Source organism: Prionailurus bengalensis, chromosome B4 (assembly GCF_016509475.1).
Source record: "Prionailurus bengalensis isolate Pbe53 chromosome B4, Fcat_Pben_1.1_paternal_pri, whole genome shotgun sequence".
Taxonomy (NCBI): Eukaryota; Metazoa; Chordata; class Mammalia; order Carnivora; family Felidae; genus Prionailurus; species Prionailurus bengalensis.
Window position 1 is genome coordinate 62259849 of NC_057358.1, and position 18136 is coordinate 62277984.

Genomic DNA, 18136 nt, shown 5'->3' on the forward strand with positions numbered 1-18136 from the left:
GTTCCAAGATTCTTCTGTTGTAAAGTCTTTAATCACTGCCTTCATTTTATTTCCTGATGCGGAATAAAAAATCCAAGTGCAGTTCAGCATGTTGGGATAAATGTGAGGATAATTGGGAGATGTGATCTCAGTAGAACTAACTGAGATCAAATCCAATACTGGACATCCTGAGGCAAAATAAATAAATAAATAAAATATTTAACACAATAATCAAAGAGTAGAGTTATTTTCTGAGTCTAGTTGTAATGACAACCAGGTTATTACAACCTAAACTGCAGTGTGCTTTAATTTCTGTCACTCCTCCTTCATACCCACAGTTCCAAATGACTTTTGTTTTGAAAAACCGACTTCTCCAGAAGCAGGCAGACTGAACTCATTTGACATCAGTTCACAAACTGTGAACCACTAAACCACCCACCATCTACAGTTCAGTGTAGTTTTGTTGCTTATATTTAATACACAATCTTACTTAATGTTCACAGTCAGGAGAAATAGATTTTATAATCTTTAGTCCACAGATAAGTGATCTATCACTTTGATATGCAATAGATATGTCCTGAGACTTGTAGGACTTCCCCAGATTTGTAACTACCACAGCAATATTTCATTTCCCACACAGTGCAGGAAAAGATAACTTCGACACCACAAAGTGGGAACGGAGAACAAGGGAAGCAGATTGAGAAGTTGATCTGGGTACTCAGTTAGATTGAATTCCTGAATAAATTATGTGCTCCTAAAGTTCAGCCTCACAGCATGTACAATTCAAGTGCAAACATTTACTAGTTAGGGAAACTCAGGTAGTGTTCAGATAGCTGAAATATAGAAATTAAGATTCACAAGGGCTAAGGGGCTACACCAAAAAGAGAACTGAAGAAGTCAGTGACGTTTGGGGCCTACTCCAAACGTTATAGGTATCATCCAACCTAAAATTAATTACATCCAAAAACTGATTTACTTCATCAATAATCTTAACATCTCAGTTTCATTCTGCAATGGTCCAGCAAAGAAAAACAGCAAAAATATACATGTAATCCAAAAGACATAAAATATATGGAAAGAATGGCAATGAATAGACTTGAAACAGCTACGAGGATTCCATAGACAAAACAGATGGGTTTCTCACCTATTAATTGAATAAGGTGCTACCTCCTCACCCTCAGTTCCCTAATGTGCCCCAGGTCTCCACTACCCCCAAAATTTGACATAAGGATCGCTTCTCGGCCTTTTGGCTAAGATCAAGTGCAAAATTTGACCTAAGGAGATTAATACAAATACACATTTTACTATAAAGTGACTAGAATCAGGCCACAAATACCTGAAAGTGTTTGACAAGTCAAAGTACACTTCTTACTAAATTGTGTTTAGCGGCAGTCATCTTCCACTCTATTTTCACAATATCATATAACCAAAGCAAGCCAGCTGGATTCCTTATCTACTTTTATGGTCTTACCTTGATCATTAACTTTAATTTTTCCTTTCATGGAATCTAGAATAAGAGAATACTCAGCATCAATGCATCCAACTAAATATTTTATATTCCTTTATTCTTCTGATTATAAAAGTGATACATGAACCTCGCAAAAAATTTCAAAATACAGAATCCAAAGAAGATAAAAAAATCTCTTGTAGTACCATCCAGTAAGTAACCAATACTCATATTTTAACAAATCTGGCAAAGTCTTTCCTATGGCATATATACAATATTTTAAAAAGTTGTATGCCACTTTACGCCATTAAAACCATTTTCCTCCACTTAATTTATTGTGACTATTTTTCCATACTAAATATTTCACATAAATTTTAATGATTCTATATATTTGATCCACATAGATGTAACATCATTTGTACCAATGTATTTTAATTTGTAATTTCAAAATATGAAAGATGAGTCAGATCTTTAAAAACTACACACGGGGTATACATTTTGCTGTCATTGAAAAATGTCTACACTAAAGGTTTTCTATGTTTACCTGAACACATAAATTGAATATATGTAATAATGGGCTCCTGAGTTGACACCTACCCATACACTGGTTCTCAGCCAGGAGGATTCCCATTAGTAAACGGATGCATTTCTTACTCATTCACTGGATATGGAGCTACCTCCTTACCCTCTTCTCCCTAATTGGCCCCAGCTGAAATGTCATTTCCTTTACTCAAACAATTGTTGCACACTATTTACTAGGCACGGTTGTAGGTTTTGGAAATAACCACAGTGGGGTATGTTTGGCGGCACTGAGGAACAGCAAGACAGTGGTATGCTAGTGCAGAGTGAGCATAGGGGAAAATGATAGGAGAAGAAGTGAAGGAGGTGGCTGAGATCCAAATTATATAGCATCTTGTAGACCACTCTAAGGACTTTGAATGAGCTGGGAAAACATCGGAGGATTATAAGCGAGGAGTAACATGACAATCTGAATTATTCATTTTAAAATAGTCATTCTAGGTGTTATGAGTAAAACAGACTAAACAAAGACTTGTATCAGGATGCTACGGTAGAACTGCTCAGAACTACTTGCTGGAAAGCTCACAGATTAACTATACACAATATGGGATATGAGAAGATAAGTCAAGAACGACCAATATCCTTACCTCGAACAATTAATTAATAAATGGGAGTTGTCATCCACTGAGATGGGAAATATTGGTGAAGGAAGGAATCTGGAGTCAGGGTAAGAAATTCAGAGTTCAATTTTGGTCACATTAAATTTGAAATGCTTATTAGATATCCAAGTGGAGAGGGAGGTGATTGGTGATACAGTGCTGGAGGTCAAAAATAAAAAAGAATTTGGGACTACATTTGGGAGTTATTTGTGTACTGATGGTATTGAAATCTAGGAATTGGGTGAGGTCACTAAGGAGTGAGTACAGGTAAAGAAGAAATGAGAGTCTAAGACTGGGTCCAGGGACACCTCTACCTTTAGTGGTAGAGAAAACGAAGAGCAACCAGCCAAGAGACATTGAAGGAGACCAGTGAGGTAAGACAACAGCCAGAGAGTGGTTTCCTTCAGGCCAAGACAAATAGATTCCAAAAGGAAGGTGAGCTTATCTGGGCCAAATGCTGTTGGGGCTGAGAAGGAACTGTTGGATCTGGACGTGGGGATGTCATTAGTAACTTTGCTAAGTCCAATGCCTGTGGAATGGTAACAAAAAAAAAGCCCTATGGGAATGGATTTAAGAAAATAATGAGAGAGCAAAGGAGGAGACAGTAAGTAGAAATAAATTTTATGGCCTTTGTGATAAGAGAACAAACAAACCTTGTTTTCCTATAATTCTATTACCATCCTTTACCAAACTAAACAAGATCCCTCCATTGTATATTGTTTTTGCATATCATATTTTTCCTTCAAAACAGTACAGTTCTTTCCTCACTCTATACTGTGTGATTATTTGATTACTATCTCCTCCACTAGACTATAAACTCTACTAGGGCAGAGACTGTTACCAGACTAAATTAGATACTTTTAGTAGAAATGTGTCTCCAATTGTATTCCAATTACATTTTTTAATGAGTATAAATTGATTAATCTCTTATTAAAAGTTTATTTACTTTAGAGAGAAAGAGAGGAGGTGGAGGGGCAGAGAGAGAATGGAGACAGAGAGTCCCAAGCAGGCTCCACACTGAGTGTGGAACCCCACTCAGGGGTCAGTCTCATGAACTGTGAGATCATGACCTGAGCCAAAATCAAGAGTCAGATGCTTAACTGACTCAGCCACCCAGGTGCGCCTAAATTGATTAATCTTAAGGATGGAAGCAATTCTAATAACTTCCAAGTTGCAAATGTTTTCTCCATGATACCCAATTTCTATGATTTGCAATAGTTCTAGATTAATAGTTCTGATTTTTCATAATGTTATCGGTGTCTTCACCCAAACCATGGGAATGTAGGCCAAAGCATATTTTTAAATAATCTGACTGCAACCAATATAAATGAACTAGCCACCAAAAAAATGAAAAACAACAAATTGCTCTTGATATTAGCACATTAAGGAAATTAATTTCAAAAGAGAAAAACTTTCTGAAACTTTAATGCTAAGGAAAAAGTTTCCTACTATATTTTTATAATTACCTAAATATCCAGAAAAATAGACAAAATTCTTAGGTGCTATAAGAAAAAAATGATAAATCTGATTGATATTATACTTTATAGAGGTTTAGCTGGAGGCCTCCACAAATTGCAGAAGTCATACTTTAAACACTGTCTTTTCTTCTCCCCTAAAGCTGACTAATAGAGAATTCAATCTGTTTATTTAATGACAGATTTTTCCTAATAAAGCACAAAACAAACAAAAATACATTCATAAACATATATGAAAGCAATAGACTTACCAGGAATATGAAAAGAATATCTCAAAGAAAATTCTTCCAACCCCAAACTGACATTGTATGTGAAAATCAACATCATTAGAGGACCACGAGATTTTAATGAAGGAGAATTTCCTGCACATAATTTTCCTGGCCCAAAATAAAGAAAAAAACAAAGAAGCATACACAAACTTACTATTCATCAAAGCAAAGGTTATTGAACAAAGTAGGAGAAAAACAATCCTGTTTTTGAAATTACAAAATTATACTGCATGCACTCCCAAGAATATAAAAATGAGAAAATTAAGCAGAATAAAACCCAGTTAGAATAGAAAGAAAGATGTTCCAGATTCCTGGAATCTAAGCAGTTCTAAGGAAGGGGTCCTAAACCAAACAAAACACAGGACTCAGTTCTTACAATGTCTGCAAATAACCTAGATAGATCTCTCTCTTTTTTTTTTTTTTTAAGTTTGTGGGGTTTTTTTTTGTTTGTTTGTTTTTTAATTTTTAAGTAATCTCTACACCTGATGTGAGGCTCGAACTCACAACCCCGTGATCAAGAGTTGCATGCTCCATTGACTGAGCCAGCCAGGTGCCACTAGGTAGATCTCTTTAAAGTGATGTATTATAAAAGAAGATGATGTGGTCTAGCTAAATCCTCAGGGACTATGTATCTATATCTAGGGAACTATATCTATAGCATAGCTAAATGAGTAAGAGGCAAGATGTAGCAATTAGCATGCTTCCCATGACAAACCATTTCTAACTTTAAGTGACCATACGTAGTATTTTCTGAAACATTCTAACAAAGGTAGTTTGCTCTAAACACTCAATAGTATCAAAGTTTCAAGTCAACAATTCTAAGAATTAAGCTTTTCACTATTACAGAGGAACTCTGCCCTTTTTAGTAAACAGATGGCCATAGAATCAACTTCATTGTGTCAAGAAACAAAGTAAGAGATTTACTTCAGATTGCATAGTAACTGATATGAGAATATTCACTAACCTTTCTTATCTGTGAAAAGAGGCTAATGGTTAATCAGGGCTTTATGCTTTCAAGATCATGTGGATCCATAGTTTGTCATTTCTTGTAAAATGAACAGAATAAAAATCAAAGCTTTGGAGATTCTGGTTTTAACTTGAAATTTAATCACAGCTGAGTGACCCAAAGATATTGGAGCTTATACATTTATTTTTACAGATTTGAAAAATTTTAATACTGATTTGTTAACATTCCCTACGTTATTTACCTTAAACTTTTCTCAGAGCTGTTGAAAATCTCAAGTTTGTTGTTTTTAAATTTTGTTCCTATTGGGGTAGAGGTTTTTAATTTTCCAGGAATTTATTGACAATTTCCTGTTTCTTCCATTGCTTTTATATGAGAAGGTCCTTCTCCATCAATAAATATTTACCCATTTTTTCTACTTTGTATGGCTTAAGAAAAATGTTTAACTCTTTTCAATCAGCTCTTGTACAAAATTATGAAAAATATAATTTATATTTTCCTCTCTGATTTGTAAAGCCAAATTTCTTATACGTTCCCTTTTGGTCTATTTTTTTTTTTAATTTTTTTTTCAACATTTATTTATTTTTGGGACAGAGAGAGACAGAGCATGAATGGGGGAGGGGCAGAGAGAGAGGGAGACACAGAATCGGAAACAGGCTCCAGGTTCTGAGCCATCAGCCCAGAGCCTGACGCGGGGCTCGAACTCACGGACCGCGAGATCGCAACCTGGCTGAAGTCGGACGCTTAACCGACTGCGCCACCCAGGTGCCCCCCTTTTGGTCTATTTATTTCTACTCATGTGTGTTTCTGTGTGTATGTACTAGTCTGTTTTAATTATCATTGTTTTAAAGTATGTTTTAATATCTGATAATGTACCTCATCACAAAAAAAATCAAAACCTTTGGGGACTCTGGTTTTAACTTGAAATTTAATCAAGACAGTCTCTCAAAACATTTTCAGATAGTCCTATTTATTGTACAGATAGTTATTATCAGTTTCTTCCTCACTCTCTGAAAAAAAAATTCCTATGGGATTTTTCTGGGAAATATACTATATTTATATATTAATTTAGTGTGAATTAATGTTAATTCTGTCTTCCAGGTTTAGAATATGGTACATTTCTCCATTCCTATCTGTATGTTTGTGTGTATGTGTGTAAAGTTTTATATTTGCACAATAAATCTCACAGTTAATTTTAGGGTTATGTCAAAAAAGAAATCAACAAGCCCAAAATGGAGTCATTTATGTGAGGCCATGTCACTAAACTGGGGTTTAATACCTAACCCAATTGCAGTTCAACCTCCCCAGAAAATGCAGTCTTAACCAGTCAGTCGGGAATATTCTGGTTAGTACCAATGAAGTAATGTGTCATATGGGCCCTCTCCATTCCCCAGAGGAAGAGGAAGTAATCTGTATAAGAGTCTCTTTTCTTTTGCTAACTGTCCTGCTCTTTTTTTTGTCTATAAAGCCCTTCCATTTTGTATAGCTCCTCAGAGTATCTCTCTACTTACCAGATGGAATGCTGCCCAAGGCAGGAGTCCCTTAATAAAGACAATTAAGTCTTCACATTTATTTGGTTGAATTTTCCTTAACAGATATTCTTATAGTTTTTTGTTGCTAATTATAATGATTTTTCCATTCTATCTTCTATTAATTTTACTGGTATGGTTTTAAGGGTATAATCGCTGTATGTTTAATTTATATACATTTTTCCTTATGTAACATAGTTCTATATAATACATTTTTCAATATTAAACTATCCTTGCATTCTTAAGATAAATCATATTTGGCTATGTTTAATAGTGAGTAACCTACTGACCTTAAGCACTGAGTTAACCCCCAGAACTTGTATATTTAATTTGCAAAAATTGAAATTTTAGGAAGTAGGAAATAGTACATATATTTTATGAACTTATTCTAAGATAAACAGGTATATAGTTCCATTAACATTCTGAATTATAACTGACTAGCTAATATACTCTCCCCTCTTTTTTATTTCTCTGTTCTTTCAAACTTTGTGTACTCTGACCATGCATTCATGGAGAGGCATTAGCAAAACATCAGTCTAATCTTTTCTTCTAAGCAACACAATTTTAAGAGTAGGAATGAAAACGTATGTTTATAATTCAAAGACAGCAGAAGCTTGCTCTCTTTTATATTGATAAACATGCATTCTTTCATTTAATTCCCAAAACAATCTCATTGGCAGTACAAGTAAAACATCTTATAAGGCAGGAAAGGAAGAAGTGTAGATAATTTCCAAGGATCCCGGGCACAGAGTCTGCATTCTCCCCATAATAAGCTGTGGCCTTGTTGGTGCTAAATGGGCTCAGCAACCAGGAACTATCAGTGTTTATTAACATTTCCTCAAGTAGAAATACAAAGATTTTGAATGCACCTACTTCTGGGATGGTAACGTAAGTTCAAAGAATAAAAGGACAGTGTATTAGCAATTGGCTCTTTTATCAATTCTGGCAAGATCCTACACCTAGGGAGGGAGAGAGGAACACTGGCATCTGGGCCTTTCTTAGGGAGTCAAAGGCCAGCAACATGCCACACCTCCTCTTCCTGTCGGCAGTCAGCTGGTTTCATCAGGCATAGGTATGCCTAAGTAAATCGGTGGTAGTGACAGTGGGGGGTAAATTGTAAATTACCTGAAGAGCCAAGGCAGTTATTATTATTCTCTTGTCACAATTCAAGAAACAGAGTCTGAGAAAGCTTTGGGAACGCCCCCCAAATCATTTACTATGAGGTAGAAGTGAGACCTGGATACAGCACTATCAGATTTCCATCTGGACTGCTACATCACATCACATAGGGGAAGGCTGGTCAGCCAATTGAAGTCCCATTTTATTCCCTTTGTCTCTAGTCATCTCTCAGCTGGGTGTGGCTATGTGACAAATCTGGCCAGAGAGGCTTAAATCTGCCACAGGGTTCTTGAAAATGTGTTTGTTTTCTCAATGGTGACACTCCTCTGTGTCCCTTCCTTTTTTCTCTATGTAATGGTGAGAACTGAAATAGCCATTATGGGACCATTAGGGAATGGCCAAGAGAACTGCCCTAACCTTAGTCTTGACAGAGTTGAACTGCTGAATTAGCAGTACATCTACAAAACTCTGGATATTTCTTTCAGAAAAATAAATTTAAGTCACTGTAATGAGGTTTCCAGCTACTATCTAATTGATAAACCCACTTAATGCCTTTTCTGGTGGAAATTAGTTTGCCTGATTAATATTACAGTCTTAATTTTCTTGTGTTTCAATTGCCTAAAACTCCCTTATCTATCCATCCCTTATTTTCAGTACTTCTGGGAAAATTTAATCTAGGTATGACCCAGGTAAGCAGCATATAGTTGGGTTTTGTTTTTAACTCCATCTGAGCGTTAGCTTAATCTCAATTACAAATCTAAAAAATACTAAGGCTATTTCAATACTACATAATTAACATCATCTGTAAGTCACACTGAATACAAAACAATATGAGAATATTTCATAAAAAATCAAGAACACAGTTCTTCATGGGACATTAGTTACCTATTAATTTTTTGCCTGATCCAAATCCTTCATAAACCCATATATGACCCTGACAGGCCAAGGGTGTCGACTTCATCTGGAAGTTGATAATATCAAGGCGAATGATGTGATCTAAAGGGGCTAATAACTTCCAGTGGCAACTGTGGCACAGATAAAAGAAAGTCAGGAATGATTTCCAAATGAAACATAATGTTATTTACTTTGATAAAAGAAAGTCAGGAATGATTTCCAAACGGCACATACTGTTATTTACTTTGTTCAGAATTTTATGTATCATTGTTACTGACTCAATCTTTGTGCATGGGTGAAAGAAAGATTTTTACTTTAAACTGTAACAATTAAAAAATATTTCTAATATCTAATTTATCAAAAGCGTTAATTAAGTTCACCCATCATGGCAAATGGTTGGTCAATCACATGTACTCCTCTAAATTCTAATTGGCAATCTGTGAGTTAAGGATCTACTTTTGCCTGAATTTGCCCCAAACTCCCCTAAAACACATAAATTTACTTAGGATTGATATTATACCAATCTTCACTCCTCACATCACACTTTAAATTTATTCTCTTGTTTAATTCAAGGAAAGTTCTCTATTTTGGCAATTTAAGAATCATTTATTGAGTACCTAATATGTTCTAGAAGATTTTATGTACATTATTTCAGTCTCCAAAACCCTTTGACAGAGATGTGACTTTCCACTTTACCTAATAAACGATCCCTTCTTTTGAGAAAGTGCACAATTTATCAGCAGGGATAATCTTACATTCAGTTTTTGTATAGGGATAATCTTATGTTCAGTTTTTAAATGCTGAAGGCCTTAGAGCAGGGATTACCTCAAAGGCTATTCTTCAAGGAGAGGAGGTGGAAAATAATGATTAAGCAAGTGTTGCAGTTTGTCAAGTGGTCATTCCTTCAACATAATAAGCATCCCTTCCTCACCTCATAGTGGTTCTGTGAGAGTATCTTGGGATCTGTATGATTCCTCCTGGTTCAGTCAGAATAACATCCTCATAAGTGGCCACATGTTCTTGGTTTGAACTTTGGAGAAGTTTGGGAGTTTTACTGCCCTTTGGACCTAAATATTTTTAAAAAGGCCATGAAAATAAAATTAATTTTTGAGAGGCTTATTATATGCCATTTCAGATCAGTCACTTTTTCTCTCAGTTTTAGAAAAAAGTTAACAGGAAGTGGTTAGCCTCACTGAAAAGTCTCCATCAGAGAGCAGCACTTTTCTTGAAATTATCCTTGGGGTAGACTTAAGTCAATGAAAGATAACGTGGAAAAACTATAAATAATGCTAGCTCTCTGCACAGTTCCAACTAAAAGCAACATTATTTTTCTTTAATGTTTATTTACTTATTTACTGAGAGAGAGAGAGAGAGAGAGAGCAAGTAAGCATGAGTGGGGGAGGGGCAGAGAGAGAGCAGACACAGGATCTGAAGCAGGCTCCAGGCTCTAAGCTGTCAGCACACTGTCCAACGCAGGACTCAAGCTCATGAACTGTGAGATCATGCCCTGAGCTGAAGTCGGATGCTCAACCTACTGAGCCACCCAGGCACCCCAAAAGCAACATTCTTAATAAAGTTTTTTAGGAAAACTCTTTCACATGATATGTACATTCTTCTTTATTCCTTATTGAACTTTTTCCCCAAATCTATCTCTGCAATACTTTTTGGTGCCAATGAGAAAAGGTGCAATACTTTTTGGTGCCAATAGCTTTCAGTCACCTTGTTCTAAAATGCAATCTAATAACTCTGAATTGCATAGCATTTACATTTATATTGCTAGCATTTCATGTTTGTGTAGTTTACCTTAGAAACTCTTTCTGACCTTTTATTATATTACTATAAAGAAAACTGATACAGAGATAATAAATTATCCAACCAACTAAGAGTTGGTAATCAACTCTAAGTAGATAATCAACCAACTAAGAGTTAGAACCCTAACCTTCTGATCCACAGAAAAGGCCCTCTGTGGCATAAAATCACATCACAGTAAAAAATGTCATCTTGAATTGAACGTATCTTAGCCACATCCAGAAATCATAATTCTGGATGATTTACAAGTCAATGAAGTTACCCTCTGAGCAGTTTCTCTTTTGAATCTGCACCAATCTCAGATGGCTTAAAGAGATTTTTCTTTCAAACTCCCCACAGAAACACCATCTGCTCCCCACACAAACACTCCCCACAGAAACAATATATGCTTTGAAATATTCCTAAAAAGAAAAACACTGATTTTTAACTTTTTAAGTTTATAAAATGACCAAGCCTACCTTGGACTCTAAAGACAATATAACTTATGCCCAAAGCACCTTGCACAAGGGAACGAAATGTCACCCTCACCAGTGGTCCAGAGCTCATGAAAATCATCGGGTAAAGCCCTCTTCCACATAATTCACCTAGTTAAAAAAAAATCAAATCTAGTAAAACACAAGAAATAAAATTTTTAGCAGTTTCTCTATTTTAAGAGAAATAGAGGATTTATTCATGAAATATTTGACATGTAACATTGTGTAAATTTAGAGTGTACAACATGCTGATTTGATACATTTATATATTGTAATATGTCTGCCATTATAGTGATAGTCTCTATCACCTCTCATAATTACCATTTCTTTTTTGTAGTGAAAATAATTAAGATCTAGTCCCTCAGCAAGTTTGATGATTATACTACAAATATTGACTATATTCACTATACTATGCATTGGATCCCCAGGACTTATCTACTAGTTATAAATGAAGTAGGAATTTATTCCACTCAACAAAATGAGCAAACAGGGCTCCAGAACTCAAGTGACTCACCCAGAGTCAGACTGGTATGGTGGGGAGTCAGGATCTAAACCCAAGGCCATCAATCCAGTATCCAACATAGTCTGCTAGGTCATACTGCTCACTTAAAGGACAGTAGGGAGTAAATTACTTCATCTTTAAAATGACACTGATATGCCATGTTTCTTCTAGCAAAGTAATCTGCTTATAAAAATATCTCACTATCAGAGATCCATGATGGAAAACTTTCTACCTGAAAATGTATTCTTTCTCTATAGTTAATCTTCTTTTGATGGCTTTAGTTTGAGAACCTGAGTCTAAGATGTAAGGGAAAATTATAATTCCAGAACAATTCAGAGGGCTGATTAAGGAAGGTGTGGGGACATGTGGGTGGCTCAGATGGTGAAGCATCCAACTTCAGCTCAGGTCATGATCTCATGGTTCGTGAGCTCGAGCCTGGCATTGGGCTCTTTGCAGTCAGCACATGGAGCCTGCTTCAGAGCCTGCTTTCTCTCTCTCTGCCCCTGCCCCTCTTGCTCTCTCTCTCTGTGTCTCTGTCTCTCTCTGTAACAAAAAAATAAACATTTTAAAACGGTGTGAAGAGAACCTGGGTTTCTCAGGATCAAACTCATCTATATTAAGAATAGGTCAGTATCATTCTATCATGCTTGTTTAAAAGTCAGACAGACATTTTCTGGGTACACTACAGACAACTGTATGGTACCAACATCCCAGATTCTTCTCTTTTTTTCCATTTCATTTCCCCCCTAGCTTGTCTACTTAATACATATTTTATTTTATTATTATGTATCTACTCCCCATTAGAATATAAGTTTGATAAGGGCAGGGATTTTTGTTTTGTTTTGCTTTTTGTCCATATTTCTCACTACTGAACCTCACTACCAAGAAAAGTCGGTCTCTGGTCCTTGCTAGACTCTCTTCACAAGTATTTGTGGAGCAAGAGAGGGAAGAGATTATATCCGAGAAGAAGCAAAGAACAGAAAACATTAGATGGCATAACAGGTTAGGGTAAACGATGCTGAAATACTATTTGAAGAATGATCAAATACCTATTTGTAGCAAGCAGAGATAAATGCACCTCTGGAATGAGTGAGTTGCTGGCTCCCACAGGGAAAAAGATAGCATTTTACAGACAGAAGAATACTATCTGGCTTGAATAAGGGGTAATACCTGCTAGCTATCACCCAAAGAGACAGAACTACTCTAAAAATTTCAAACTGACAATTTCATATCAAAGAACTGCTAGGTAGGAAAATTATAGGGTTTCCTCAGTTAATCCACAACAAAGACAAGCATGGTTTTCAATAGGTTATAAAGATAAAGGTAAGTTTTCCCAGAAAATGTTTCTTTTTATATAAGAATCCAGTGTATAAGAGATTGCTACAAGTTGGAGACAAAATAACTTTTTCTTAAAGAAAAAGATATAGTATCACTTTATCATATGAGAAAAATACCCATTTCAGGAGGATTAAAGAAGTTTGTAATTAAATTTTTTTTTCTGAACTCAGAATGAACAATGAGTGTTCAAAAATAAAAGCTCTGAGGGGTGCCTGGATGGATTAGTTGGTTAAGTGTCTGACACTTAGCTCAGGTCTTGATCTCAGGGTCATGAGTTCAAGCACCGCATTGGGCTCCACACTAGGCATGGAGATACTTTAAAAAAAAAAATAGGGGCGCCTGGGTGGCTCAGTCAGTTAAGCATCCCACTCTTGATTTCTGCTCAAGTCATGATCTCCCGGTTCGTGAATTGGAGCCCCATGTCCGACTCAGTGCAGAGTGTGGAGACTGCTTGGGATTCTCTATCTCCCTCACTCTCTGCCCCTCCCCCGCTTGTGCACACACTCTCCCTCTCTCCCAAAATAAATATTTAAAAATAAATAAATAAATAAATAAATAAATAAATAAATAAATAAAAGCTATGTGGTAAATCAAAGATCAAAGGTATATACAGATGGATTTAAAAAAAATTTTTTTAACGTTTATTTATTTTTGAGACAGAGAAACAGAGCATGAATAGGGGAGGGGCAGAGAGAGAGGGAGACACAGAATCTGAAACAGGCTCCAGGCTCTGAGCTGTCAGCACAGAGCCCGACGCGGGGCTCGAACTCACGGACTGTGAGATCACGACCTGAGCCGAAGTCGGACGCTTAACCGACTGAGCCACCCAGGCACCCCCAGATGGATTTAAACAAATAAACTTTAAAAATTTTTTATGTTTATTTATTTTGAGAGAGACAGGGAGAGAGAGAGAGAGAAGGGGAGGGTCAGAGACAGAGGGAGACACAGAATCCAAAGCAGGCTCCAGGCTCTAAGGTGTCAGCACAGAGCCTGATGCAGGGCTCAAAGTCATGAGCTATGAGATCATGACCTGAGCCAAAGTCGGACGTTCAACTGAGACACCCAAGCGCCCACATACACAAATAAATTTTTAAATGTTTCCATCAACATAGAATAAAAATTAAAGACAAATGGCAATCTTAGGAATAAGTACTTGTAACTTACGACAAAAGGAAAAATGTCTCTATGTATAATAGTGTTCATAAACCAATAAAAAGAATAATCCTCAAAAATAGATGGTAATAAGTAAAAAACGCAAATAACTAACCAACATATGAAAAAAAACTCCATTAGTGATAAGAAAATGGTAAAAATGCCTACTAAATTATCACATGAGTTATACATATGCATGGTGAAAGATACTCCCACGTATGGCTAAAGGCAGTGAACACTGATTTAGCCTTTCTGAAGAGCAATGTAGCAGTATACACTTGTGCTGAGTCTGGAGGCATGACACTAATTTAGGATGATACAGAAGGGGACAAAATAGCAAGATCTTTGTTTTCCTGGAGCTTTTATTTTAGCCAGGTAAATAAAGAAGAGGATTTCAGAGATCATGGCTACAAATGAAATAATCGGCATAATAGAACTATGGAAAATGACTACGGAAGGGAGTGAATGGTGCTACTCTAGATGAGAAGTCCTCTTTGAGGAGGTGACGTATCATCCATTCCTTCACTCATTCATTCCCTGCCTTCTATCTCACATACTATTCGAGGCACTGGAGATTCTTCAAGTGAGACAAAAGTTTTAGCCTTCAGAAAGCCCTCATTCAATAGAGAAAACACGAACCACAAACATGAAAAATAAATTGTAGTTAGAAGACAGCAAATGCTAAAGAAAAAGTTGAGGAGGGTACTAAGAGGTACTGGGGTAGGAGGTGATGCAACTGACAGCAATCAAGGGAGGACTCATTAAGAAGGTGTCATTCTAGTCAAGACTTGAGGGGAGACACAGGATGAGGAGTTCTCTAAACTGCTAGGAGAAGTAGCTGGTCAAGGGCCCTGGGGCGAGAATGGGCATACTTCATCATGTAAGTTGGGGAGCAGGAGGTAAGGCTATGGTAGGGATTTTGGATTTCATCCTAGCTATAAGGAGACCTTGAGCCTTTTTTTTAAGCTTATTTTTTTTTTAAGTTTATTTATTTATTTTGAGCAAGAGAGACAAAGACAGAGAGGGAGAGAGAGAATATCCCAAGCAGGCTCCACCCCGACAGTGCAGAGCCTGATGCAGGGCTCAAACTCACAAACCATGAGATCATGACCTGAGCCAAAATCAAAAGTCAGAGGATTAACCTACTGAGCCACCCAGGCACCCCAAACTTGAGCTGTTTTAATCAAGGCAGATGGGGAAGGCAATCTGATCACAGGAGAGAAATGTACAAAGTGGATAGGCCAGTTAATAGCTTTTTCCACAGTCTAAATGAGATAGTATTTATAAAGATTCCTTAATAAATGTTTGTGCCCTCTAGATCAATGATTTAATCTAGGAGTCTATCTCAAGAACACAGTCTCACCCTCAGAGCAGTTTTCTTGGTCTCCCCATACTCCTGCATCCAGTGCAGGCATGTGTGAGTATCATACCTACTCACAACAGCATACACTTATTTTCTTCCCAGTCTTCCCCATCAACCAAATTACTTCCAGCACCTTCCCGTCTCCCTCTTGACTAAGAGCCAAAGAGCCTACCACACCTACACAAACAAGAGGTAGCAACTTTGTTCTGTTGAGCAAAACAGGTTTGTCTATACATGAAATGCAATGACAGCTGGTGTATTATTAGCAAATATTTTTAATTCTGCCAGATTAGGGGCATCTGGGTGGCTCAGTTGGTTGGGAGTCCAAATCTTGATTCTGGGTCAGGTCATGATCTTACAGTTTGTGGGATCGAGCCCCATGTCGGGCTCTGTGCTGAGCGCGGAGCCTGCTTAAGGTGTTCGTGTTCTCTCTCTCTCTCTCTCTCTCTCTCCCTCTCTCTCTCCCTCCCTCCCTCCCTCCCATTCTGCTCCTCCCCCCATGTTCTCTCTCTCAAAATAAATAAATCAACATTAAAAATAAAGAAAGGTCTTTAATATATTTTGCTTTATTTTGACATCTAACACCTACCCCATCTGATTTTTAACCATCTTAACTCTTCCTCTATCATATACATTTCTGGAATTCTTGCATGGTTCTGGTATATTTGAAGAAGTTGAGCTCTTATTTTTTTTCTGGTTGAATGCACACAAAGCCACATACTCAGACTCAACCCCTAGTACACCTGTTTTGTGAAGTCAAGTTTTGACTTTATAACAATATGAATAATATTAAGTGTGCCTGAAAAAAAAAGGCATGCCTATTACAAATATCATCAACATTTTGGTGGTATTGTTACCCAAGCCAAGCTCTCTTGATTGTAAGCTGCCTATATAGAAAAGGCTCCAGCACAAAGTTTAAATGCTAGTAAGGATTACCTGACACCCTTCTCTTACTGTGGCTTTCTTCATAAATAGTCATAACTGAATCTGGACATATTGGAGACCCAGGGAGTGACAGATATTCAACCGTAATTTTTGCCATACTGCTAGGTGAAATTCTGAGCACCCAGGAACATTCCAGTTTTCCTCTATAATCCAGTGGATATCTTGGAGTTGAAAAAAAGCCTCTGGGCTCTTCTAGCTCCACTTCAGAATAACAACCTACAATTCAGAGCACACAGACACCAGGGACCAACATAAACAAAGTGAGGTTTTATCACAAACAAAAAATGTAGGCTTGCAAGAAGAAAATTAAAACTTTATTACTCTGTTACATGTCCTTGGATAAAAATTATCATCCCATTTAATGTGTTCTATTTTCTTGAAATGAGATTGTAGGAGTAGAATTCAAACCATTACTATTCAAAATTTTTTTTCACTGAATCTTTTAAATGCCTTAGAAGATGCACAATGGATATGCACTCTCTACTTCTACCAAGTTTTCATTTCTTTTTTTCTTTGAGATGCAACTGAAGGTCTGTTCCTAAAGCTTCACTAATTTCACTGAGCATTAATCTCTTCTTTTTTACATTTTTAAATGTTTATTTGAGAGAGAGACAGAGAATGTGAGCAGGGGAGGGGCAGAGAGAGAGGGAGACACTGAATCTGAAGCAGGCTCCAAACTCAGAACCCAACGCGGGACTCCAACTCATTAACTGTGAGATCATGACCTGAGATGAAGTTGGCCACTTAACCAACTGAGCCATCCAGGCATCCCCTCACTAGGCATTAATCTTGCTAGGACAAATGATTACATTCAGAGAATTTGTGACTGAGATTAAAAAAAAAAAAGGAGGATTAGCTGACTACATTTGAATGTCTCTCACTTCTTCAATTTATTCTGAAGTCGAAGGGCACCTTTGGATCTCCAGGGATACACTTGGCCCCCTGATGCTGCAATCGGCTGCTGCTTCTTCAGGTTACGCCCTTGACTTTTCCTTTTTCCCCTTTGTCTATTCCCTTGACAAAAATCCTTGGAGCAACTACAAACTGAAATACTCTGTATTCAAATAAACACATTTTAATGTATGAATATTAATTAGTACATGCATTATTATATATGCTTTTCCCTAGAGAAATTAACCTAACTGAGGTGATTTACATAAATATACTTTTATGAATAGTAGAAATGAAGAATGACAGAAATTCAAGAAGGGAAATGAAATGCTACAAGAATTCAAGATTCTATTCAATTGCCTTTGCAAATTCTCCTTTTCATTTATATGGCTACTATGATATAATTTAGATATTTATAGATCTACTCTGATTTAAGAGTAACCTAACTGATTTCCTGGTCTCTAATCTTTTCCCCATCATGCCCTCAAATCCAAGATAGTGTATGAAACAAAAGAATTAAGTTCTTTCCTTTCTCAAAGCAACTAAAATTTTACAGCTTGCACTGTCTTTCAGAGTCTGGCCCCAACATGTCTTTCAATCATTTTTCTTGTCCCCATGAATCCTCTATGACAAATATGCCTGGAAAAGGAATCAAATCATATAATGTCATGAATTCCCAATCAGTCACTTCTTTTTATAAATGGGCTAACAACTCCCTTGTGTAAAAAGCAAGTGGTGGGAGTGGGTGATGTTAAAGATAGGATAGTCCAAACATTTGTCTCATAGAATACTCACAGAATTAAAACAAA

The 18136-nt window shown here is 36.8% G+C and overlaps 1 protein-coding gene across 1 annotated transcript in view; it reads right to left on the reverse strand.

Annotated features, from left to right (window-relative positions):
* The window catches only part of OVCH1 (ovochymase 1), a 77263-nt gene that overhangs the window by 12811 nt on the left and 46316 nt on the right, over positions 1-18136 (reverse strand). The window contains exons 20-23 of the mRNA XM_043564256.1: positions 16428-16652; positions 11122-11247; positions 9786-9921; positions 8846-8985 (exon numbers count right to left, since the gene is read on the reverse strand). Of these exons, the coding sequence (XP_043420191.1) occupies positions 8846-8985; positions 9786-9921; positions 11122-11247; positions 16428-16652 (627 nt within the window). The remainder of the gene's footprint in view (positions 1-8845; positions 8986-9785; positions 9922-11121; positions 11248-16427; positions 16653-18136) is intronic.